Source organism: Gekko japonicus, unplaced genomic scaffold (assembly GCF_001447785.1).
Source record: "Gekko japonicus isolate JY-2015 unplaced genomic scaffold, Gekko_japonicus_V1.1 scaffold25, whole genome shotgun sequence".
Classification (NCBI taxonomy): Eukaryota; Metazoa; Chordata; class Lepidosauria; order Squamata; family Gekkonidae; genus Gekko; species Gekko japonicus.
Genome location: NW_015171502.1, coordinates 1,371,238 through 1,380,464, shown reverse-complemented (window position 1 = coordinate 1,380,464; position 9,227 = coordinate 1,371,238). Strand labels below are relative to the sequence as shown.

The following is a 9,227-nucleotide window of genomic DNA, read 5'->3' as shown; positions in this document are numbered from 1 at the left end:
GGAGGAGGAGGAGGAGGAGGAGGAGGAGGAGGAGGAGGAGGAGGCATTAAATTTATACCCTGCCCTTCACTCAAAGTCTCAGAGTGGCTTACAGTCTCCTTTCCCTTCCTCTCCCCACAACAGACACCCTGTGAGGCAGGTGGGGCTGAGAGAGCTCTCTCTCGAGGGCTGCTCTTGAGAGTACACCTCGCTGGCTTCACGTGGAGGAGTGGGGAATCAAACCCGGTTCTCGAGATTAAAGCCCACCGCTCTTAACAGCGACACCACACCGGCCAGGGAGGGCCTTGAGCCCCAACGGATGACAACTTGAGCAACTCACATTGACAAGATGTGACCAAAGAATCCCCATAAGGTAAACAGAGAGTTGGCAGGGAGACGATTGGGTCCGTTCCTGATAAACAGGAACAACCAGAGGAAACTCCATCAGCCACAGTCTGAAGCGGAGACATTGAATAGGAGCCCTATGAAAGGACTCCCTGAGACCGTCTTGCTCAGGATTGCTACGACCGGAAACAATCCTGGTCTTTCCTGAGATCTTTTTATCTGGAGATGACAGCATTGCTGCGGGGTAGCCGTGTCGGTCTGAAGCAGCGGAGCAAAGTTCGAGTCCAGCGGCCCCCAACTGGGGGCGGGTGGCGGGTAAACCCCCGCTTTGGAGGCCCGATTTCCGCCGCCGCGGAATCGGGCCCCGGGGGGAACTCCGCCCTTCGAAGCGCAGCAAGGCTCCCCCACCGCCCGGGGTCGTTTCGTAGAAAAAGAGCTAGGGGAACATTAGCATAACTCATTAGCATATGCCACACCCCCTGACATCACCGGAAGTGTGTCATAAGGCCACACCCCCTGACATCACCGGAAGTGTGTCATGAGGCCACACGCCCCGCCCCCAATGGTCCCGGCCGCCACCGCCGGCCTTGCAGCTCCACTGCCGAGCCCCATGAGGGGCCCGGCGGTGGACCTGCAAGGCCGGCGGGAGTGCAAGGAAGCCCCGCAAAGGCCCTCCCTGGCCCCAGGCAGGCAGGGGTGGGGAGAGGCAGGGAGGAAGCAACTTACCCTCCCTCTTCTCCTGCCTCCTCCTGGCTGAATGAGGGCCGGAAGCGGGGCGGCTGGAAGCAGGGGGCGGGGCTTCATCATGTGCCCCGCCCCCCGTACCTCACCCGGGGGAACTGCGATCCCCTGCGTTCCCCCCCGAAATGACCTCTGCCCGCCACCAAGGTAAATAGACCTGGCAACCCTATTGAAGACCGACAAAGTTTTATTCAAGGAAGAAGCATGGAATGGTTCTGAAGAGGTCTGTATCTGAAGAAGTGAGCGTGCCCACGAAAGGTTCTACCTTGAATAAAACTCTGTCGGTCTTCAAGATGGGCAGCCGTGTTAGTCTGTCGGTAGCAGCAGAAAGGAGTCCAGCAGCGCCTTAAAGACTTAACAGAATTTGTGGCAGGGGAGGTGCTTTCGTGAGTCACCGCTCAGTGTTCACGCACATGCACCCTAGAGAGCATCACGTAGTTGATTGGGTGTCTCGTCCTGAGGATGGTGTTGACTCACTCAGTGTAATATTCCTTGAGCCCCAGCGAGGAAGGCAGACTATAAATAGTGTAAATAGATTTTTTTAAAAACAAAAGATTCCTGATTGGATTGGGAGGGGAAGGCAGGTTAAACCCCCCCCCCCAACATTGCAAATATACGTAGAAACCAGGGCTTTTTTTTGTAGAAAAAGTCCAGCAGGAACTCATTAGCATAATAGGCCACACCCAACAGCAGAAACTCATTAGCATATTAGGCCACACCCCTGACTGCACCACTCATTAGCATATTAGGCCGCATTCCCATGTTGCCAGAAGTGTGGTCATCCAGCCACACCCACCTTTTGCTTCTTATTCTGTTTACCTTGTTTGTGGTCAAAACCCAGGGCCTTTTTTGTAGCAGGAACTCCTTTGCATGTTAGGCCACACACCCCTAATGTAGCCAATCCTAATGAGTTCCTGCTGTTGGGTGTGGCCTATTATGCCAATGAGTTCCTGCTGGGCATGGTCAACTCGGGAGCCAGCCGGAACTCCGTTCCTGTGCGTTCCTGCCCAAAAATAGCCCTGGTAGAAACTATTTTATTTAGAGTTGTAATATGTGCAATAATATATCATATGTTTTTAAGATGGTTATAAATAAAGAATGTCAAAGAAAAAAGAAGAGAAACTATACGTAGAAGCTCATCGTCACGTGCTAGAAGAAAAGAGCAAGAGTCCAGGAGCACCTTAAAGACAAATGAAATTTGTGGCAGGGGAGGAGCTTTTGTGAGTCAGGGCTCACTTCTTCAGATAGATCAAGATGGGTCGCCGTGTGAGTCTGTCTGTAGCAGTAGAAAAGAGCAAGAGTCCAGCAGCACCTTCAAGACTAACAAACTTTGTGGCAAAGGATGAACTGTTCACTTCTTCATATGCAGCTAGAATGTGAGTCTGTCTGTTCTTATATCTTGGGGAGTGGATTAGTTTCAGATGCTGAATGACAACAGCAGGCGGATAATAGCAGGCAATGACAATCTCAGAGGGAGAGCAGAAAGAGAGACTGCTGAATTGCAACTGAGTATGAAGCTCAAGACAAGGCATCCTCCTGGGCTGAATCGAGACCTAGGCTTCCTGTCTCATTACCAATGCTGATTTCTCCATGCCTTCTACCCCTCCGTACGTCACACCTACTCCAATCACACCTGCTAATGTCATTTGCCTGCTGTTGTCATTCGGCATCTGAAATCACTCCACTCTCCAATTATAGGGACAGATGGACTCACATTCTAGCTGTTTTTGAAGAAGTGAGCAGGGACTCACAAAAGCTCCTGCCTTGCTACTGGACTCTTGCTCTTTTTTACTGCAACAGACAAACTTAATTTATCTCCATGTGCTAGGGCAGGGGTCCCCAACCTTTTTTGAGCCTGCGGGCACATCTGGAATTTGGACAAGGCGTGGTGGGCGCTGCCTTGGGAGGCGGCGGCCACAAAATGGATGCCCCAGGAGGCGGAGCCACCCACAAAATGGCTACCTCCGCTTCCCTTCGATCACACAATGAATATCCTTGTGGCAGCAGTTGCTTCCAATGCAACATTTTTAAAAACTTGCCCGGCACCAGGATAGGTGTCGGGCACCGCTTTGGGGGCCCCTGTGCTAGGGCCAGACCGAAGCCGGACATCGCCGTTGGCCAGTCATCTCCAAGTTCCACTCACCGGGGGTAGCGAGCCGGCTGAGATGGTGCGGGTTGCAGCAGTGGACGGCGCCCTCGCCCCCCGGGCTCCTGCAGCAGCTCAGGCGCTTGAGTTCGTGGGGGTGGCGCAAGTCCGGCCAGCGGTAGAGGCGGCACAGGAGCAGTGGGGCGGGCAGGCCCGGCTTGGACCCTCGCGGCTCCACCCAGACGCAGCCCAGCTCCCCCGCTCCCCGGCTCTCCACCGCCCTCAGCAGCAGCTCCAGTTCGGTGTCCTTCAGCTTCTTGAAGAGGGCGTGGGCGGCCGGTTTCAGGGCCCCGTGGCTGTCATCCGGGCCGGGCGTGGTGCAGCGAAGCCTCCAGAGCCGCTGTATTAAGCCGGCTCGCCGCGATCGGAACATGAGGCTGGAAGCGGCCGGGAAACAATAACAAGACAAATCATGTGTTGGCGGTGAGACGAGAGTGTTCCGAGTACCGCATGTCCTCGTGTGATATTTGGAAAACGCAGATTTGGCCTCTCTGTTGGGCTTCGCCCCCCCCCCATTCTCCAATTGGCCGATGTTTTACGAAATTAACACAACCAGTGATAGACAATGCAGATGACAAGTACCTTCTTAAGAGATACATTTCCCGTAAGGCTTCATACCACAGAGAATGCCTCTTCTAAAAATGGCATCGGAAGAGGCATTCCCTCCTGAGTTAAGAACCGAGAAACCTTCTTCTGGAATCAGAAGAGGCATGCTTTGGGTATGACTGAGAAGAGGGTGCCCCTGCTCAGACAAACGTTTGAGTCCAGTGGCACCTTTAAGACCAACAAAGTTTTATTCAAGGTATAAGCTTCTGTGTGCATGCCAATGTTTGATAGAAGAGGAGTGTCTATTCCAGGATGATACTGGAAGATGCATTCCCTCCAGGGCATTAGAAGACCTCTGACCTGCCATATGCCGCACTCTGCACCCGTTAGGTATCAACAAGCTCTGCACTGTCCCAACAGACTCCGCCCCCTGCTATGCCAAGCACCTCCCCTTACCTCCCAGCCCCCCCTTTCATCTCAGGGTCTTAGTCTGAAGATACTGGGCATCCCTCATCTTAGGGAACGGCTCTTAGGGAATTATCCTAGGGAATGCCCCTTCTTGAACACATGAAGCTGCCTTGTACTGAATCAGACCCTCGGTCCACCGAGGTCAGTATTGTCTACTCAGACTGGCAGTGGCTCTCCAGGGTCTCAAAGGACCAGCTTCCACATCACCTGCTGCCTGGTCCTTTTTAGTTGGAGATGTCGAGGACTGAACCCTGGGGCCTTTCTGCCTGCCAAGCAGAGGCTCTTCCCCGGAGCCACAGCCCCCTACTCAGACATATATGAGAACCCATCACTGGCACTGGTAGTTCGAGGTCATCATCGTTGTTAGAGGGTCCACTGTTGACGACAAGGAGCAGGGGCTCTTCAGTGGCAGCACCCTCACTGTGGAACTCCCTCCCTAGGGAGGCCTGCCAGCTCATTTACAAAAAAAACAACAACCACAACTGAATGAGAAAAGCTGTGGTGGATCCCATCTGGTTCTGAATGCTGATTCCCGCAGTTAGACGCTTCTAGGAAGGCTCCAAGGAGGGCATGAAAGCAACAGCTCTCCTTTCCCCCGGCAGCTGATATGCAAAGGTATACTGCCTCTTAATATGGTGGCTCCATACCTCTAGTGCAGTGGTGGCGAACCTATGGCACGGGTGCCAGAGGTGGCCCTCAGAGCCCTCTCTGTGGGCACGCGTGTCATTGCCCCAGCCAGGCCCAGACCATCATTAAAGTGTCGACTTCTCTGCCAAATAATTTTAAGTAAATGAAAGCATTTGGGATCCTTACTTTGTTTGGATCATCTTAAGTTAATGTATGAGTTGTTTTTTCTAAAGTAAAACCTCAGTATTCAGGTTAAAAGAAGATCAAATCAGTCAATCCTAAAAGAAATCAACCCTGACTGTTCCCTGGAAGGCCAGATAATGAAACTGAAGCTCAAATACTTTGGCCACCCAATGAGAAGGGAGCACTCACTGGAGAAGAAGACCCTGATGCTGTGAAAGATTGAAGGTCAAAGAAGACGGGGACGGCAAAGGATGCGGTGGTTAGACAGTGTCATAGATGCAACGAACATGACATTGAGCCAACTTCAGAGGACGGCGGAAGACAGGAGGGCCTGGCGGGAGCTGGTCCATGGGGTCGCGAAGAGTCGGACTCGACTGTGCGACTGAACAACAAATTCAGGTTAAATTGCCGTGTTGGCACTTTGCGATAAATAAGTGGGTTTTGGGTCACAGTTTGGGCACTCGGTCTCTAAAAGGTTCGCCATCACTGCTCTAGTGGCTCAGAACACTATTGTTGGCTCCTTCTAATCCAGCATCCTGTTTCCAAGAGGGACCAGCAAGATGCTTTCTGGATACTGCGTGTCCCCGCCCCACCCTGCAAGACACGTGCGTGTAAAGTGCTACCAAGTTGCAGCCTACTTAAGGTGACCCTGTAGGGTTTGCAAGGCAAGAGACATTCAGGGGTTGGTTCGCCATCGCCTGCCTCTGCATAGCGACCCTGGACTTCCTTGGTGGTCTCCCGTCTAAGCACTAACCAGGGCTGATCCTGCTTCGCTTCTGAGATCTGACAAAATCAGGCTGGCTAGGGGCATCCATGTCAGGTCCCTGAAGTGGTGGTCAGATGTATATCACCTCTCACGAGATGCGTTTCCATTTAGCTATGGAAGCTAATAATCATTAATAGACTAATCCCCCCCCCCATGGATTTGTCTAGATCCCTTTTGAAGATGGTTAGAAGGGGAACGACTTATCCCAGAGCCAGGAGGCAACATCAGGAGAAGGCCTCGGCATCTATGCCCTGTTGTTTGGTGTAGTTTGGTGTAGTGATTAGGAGCACAGACTCTAATCTGGGAGAACCGGGTTTGATTCCCCACTCCTCCACATGCAGCTGCTGGTGTGACCGTGGGTCAGTCACAAGTTCTCTCAGTGCTGTTCTCTCAAGGGCAGTTCTTGAAAGAGTTCTCTCAGCTCCGTCTGCCTCACAGGGTGCCTGTTGTGGGGAGGGGAAGGGGAAGGAGATTATAAACTGCTCTGAGACGCCTTCGGGTAGTGAAGGGTGGGGTATAAATCCAATCTTTCTTCTTGTTGGCCGTCCAGAGGAATTGGCTGGCCACTGTGTAAGACAGGATGCTAGATTAGATGGACTATTGGTCTGATCCAGCAGGGCTCTTCTTATGTTCTTATGGAAAGGGAGAATTCCACCCCCACCCCCCGCAAGGACAGATACAGATGGGTAGCCGTGTTGCTGATCTGAAGCAAGCAACAGGACGAAGTTTGAGTCCAGCGGCACCTTTAAGACCAACAAAGTTTAATGCTGGGTATAAGCTTCCGTGTGCATGCACACTTCTCCAGGAGGCTTATACCCAAAATAAAACTCTGTTGGTCTTAAAGGTGCCACTGGACTCCAACTTTGCTCTGCTGCTTCAGACCAACAACACGGCTACCCACCTGAATCTATTTTATTTTTGTTGTTATGCTAAGCCACCTTAAAGGCTCTGCAGAGCCATTTGGGGGTGGGATATATAACTCTTCAAAGGAGTGGGAATAAAAAAGTCTAAACTACCTCACAAGACTGTTGGGAGGATAAAAGGGAGGTAACCCTCCTCCTCTTACTGGCCATCCTGAGAAAGGGGGGAAACGATCTGATCTGAACGTGTCAGATCAACAGCAGGGTAGGAAATATTTGGAAGCACACCCATGCCTGCCCTTGCTCACAGATCTGAAAACAGGTATGCACAAAATCTGTCCGAAGTCTGATGCAAGCGCATACTTTTGCCAACCGGCACATGTATTCCAGGCGGCACCAGTCGGGCTTTCACAAATGCGGCTGCACAGCAAACAAAATCCAGCAGAACAATTCTGGGTCCGCGCATCGATTTGTTTGCACACGCCGCGCAACACGCGGATAGACATCAGCTGTTATCAGCAACGGGCGATGTCAGAGTTTACCTGAGTCTGGGAACTCCACCCCCCCCCCAGTGTTCCCTCTAAGCTGTGCATGGATGAGCGGCCGCTCATTAACCCAGGAAGCCCCGCTCAGCAGCAATCTGGAGCCGTGCAGGGTCTTGCACTGCCCGTTGCCCATTGCTCAGGACATGAACTGCTCCACTCAGTAGGAGGGGAAAATGAGAGGGAATACTGATGAAGAAGAAGAAGAAGAAGAGTTTGGACTTATACCCTGCCCTTCGGTACCCGAAGGAGTCTCAGAGCGGCTTACAACCTTCTCTCCCTTCCCTTCCCCACAACAAACACCCTGTGAGGGAGGTGGGGCTGAGAGAGCTCTTTCGAGGACTGCTCTTGAGAGAACAGCTCTGAAGGAACTTGTGACTGGCCCAAGGTCACACCAGCAGCTGCATGTGGAGGAGTGGGGAATCAAACCCGCGCTCCTAACCCCTACACCCCTACACTGTTCCCCAGTCTTCTTCCCTGCTAGCATACATAAACAATTGTTAAAGTATATCTCCTGGCTCTACCAGCAGCGGGAATCTTTGGAAATATTTGCAAAGTTTCGATTTAGGATATGAGATGCTTTCTGGAGCGTAAGAAGAGCCCTGCTGGACTGAGGCCAAAGTCCACCTAGTCCAGCATCCTGTTTCCCACCATGGCCTTTGAGAAGACACGAAGGCAGCCTCTCTGCCCTGCAGACTGATATTCAGAGAAACACTGCCTCTGAACATGAAGGTTCTATTTCGTTATCATGCCTAGCAGAGGTGGCTGATCACAGAATCACGGAGTTGGAAGGGACCTCCAGGGTCATCTAGTCCAACCCCCTGTACAAGGCAGGAAATTCACAAATACCTCCCCCCCAACCCCCCACCCCCGTGAACCCTGCTCCACGCCCAGTGTAGCTGTGGTTGGTGGAAATAATTGTGTTTGGCTGATCTTAGGTTTTACGACTCTGCTAAAGAAAGGCAGTTTGCGTATTCTTTCCCCCACGCACCTATGGGCAACAAAAACACTATTAGGAAACCTGGTATTTGCATATAAAAAGAGATAATAATAATAAGAAGAGGAGATTGGATTTATACCCCGACCTTCACAACCCAAAGGCGTCTCAGAGCGGCTTACAAACTCCTTTCCCTTCCCCTCCCCACAACAGACACCCTGTGAGGCAGGTGGGGGCTGAGAGAACTCTTGACAGAAACTGCTCTTTTTCAAGAACAGCTCTTATCAGAACTACGGCTTGCCCAAGGTCATCCAGCCAGGTGCAAGTGGAGAAGTGGGGAATCAAACCCGGTTCTCCCAGATTAGAGTCCGCGCACTTAACCACTACACCAAACTGGACCCACCATCGCACCAGACTAGCGGCTCTCCAGGATCTCAGGCAGACGGCTTCATATTATATACTACTTGGCCCACTAACTGGAGATTCTGGGGACTGAACCTGGGACCTTCTGCGTGCCAAACATATGCTCTGCCACTGAGCCACAGCCTGTCTCCCTCAAGCTGGGGGGTATCTGCACCCCCTCTGTTTGGCGATCCACCTTGGCACATCATGCGCAGGGGGAGACAAGTGCTCCGACATGCCAGTCACACGCCAGAGCTCCGACATGCCAATCACAAAGCCTGACGCATCAGGGCACAAACACACTTCCATGAGTTTCTCCCACACACACACACACTCCCCAATAACCAGTGACGCCAGAGGGCAAGGGGCCCCATGCAAAGCCAGATTTGAGGACTCACTCACTGTGGAAGCAAGGGGTGGGCGAACACACCGCTGGGTGCAGACCCGCCAGGAGACCGGGACGGCTCGGCTCTCGGACTTCCTGACAGGGCTTTTTCTCTCTGGCTGTCCCCTCCCCTCCCTTCCCTGGTCCAGCCTCTCTGTGTGGGAGTCAGTGGCCACGGGGAGGAAAGGGGAGGGCTGGAAAAAGCCTTGGTCTGGAGACTGTGGAGAGGGGGGGGGCTGTGAAGAGGCAGCTGGACAGCTGGGGCAGTCTGATCCTAAGAACATAAGAACATCGGGAGAG

At 52.5% G+C, this 9,227-nt stretch overlaps 1 protein-coding gene across 1 annotated transcript in view; it reads right to left on the bottom strand.

Moving 5' to 3' along the window:
• LOC107117073 (mothers against decapentaplegic homolog 6-like) overlaps positions 1-8,992 on the bottom strand; it is a 20,730-nt gene extending 11,738 nt beyond the window's left edge. The window contains exons 1-2 of the mRNA XM_015419102.1: positions 8,941-8,992; positions 3,209-3,588 (exon numbers count right to left, since the gene is read on the bottom strand). Of these exons, the coding sequence (XP_015274588.1) occupies positions 3,209-3,584 (376 nt within the window). The 5' untranslated portion in view covers positions 3,585-3,588; positions 8,941-8,992. The remainder of the gene's footprint in view (positions 1-3,208; positions 3,589-8,940) is intronic.
• Positions 8,993-9,227: the final 235 nt, after the last annotated feature.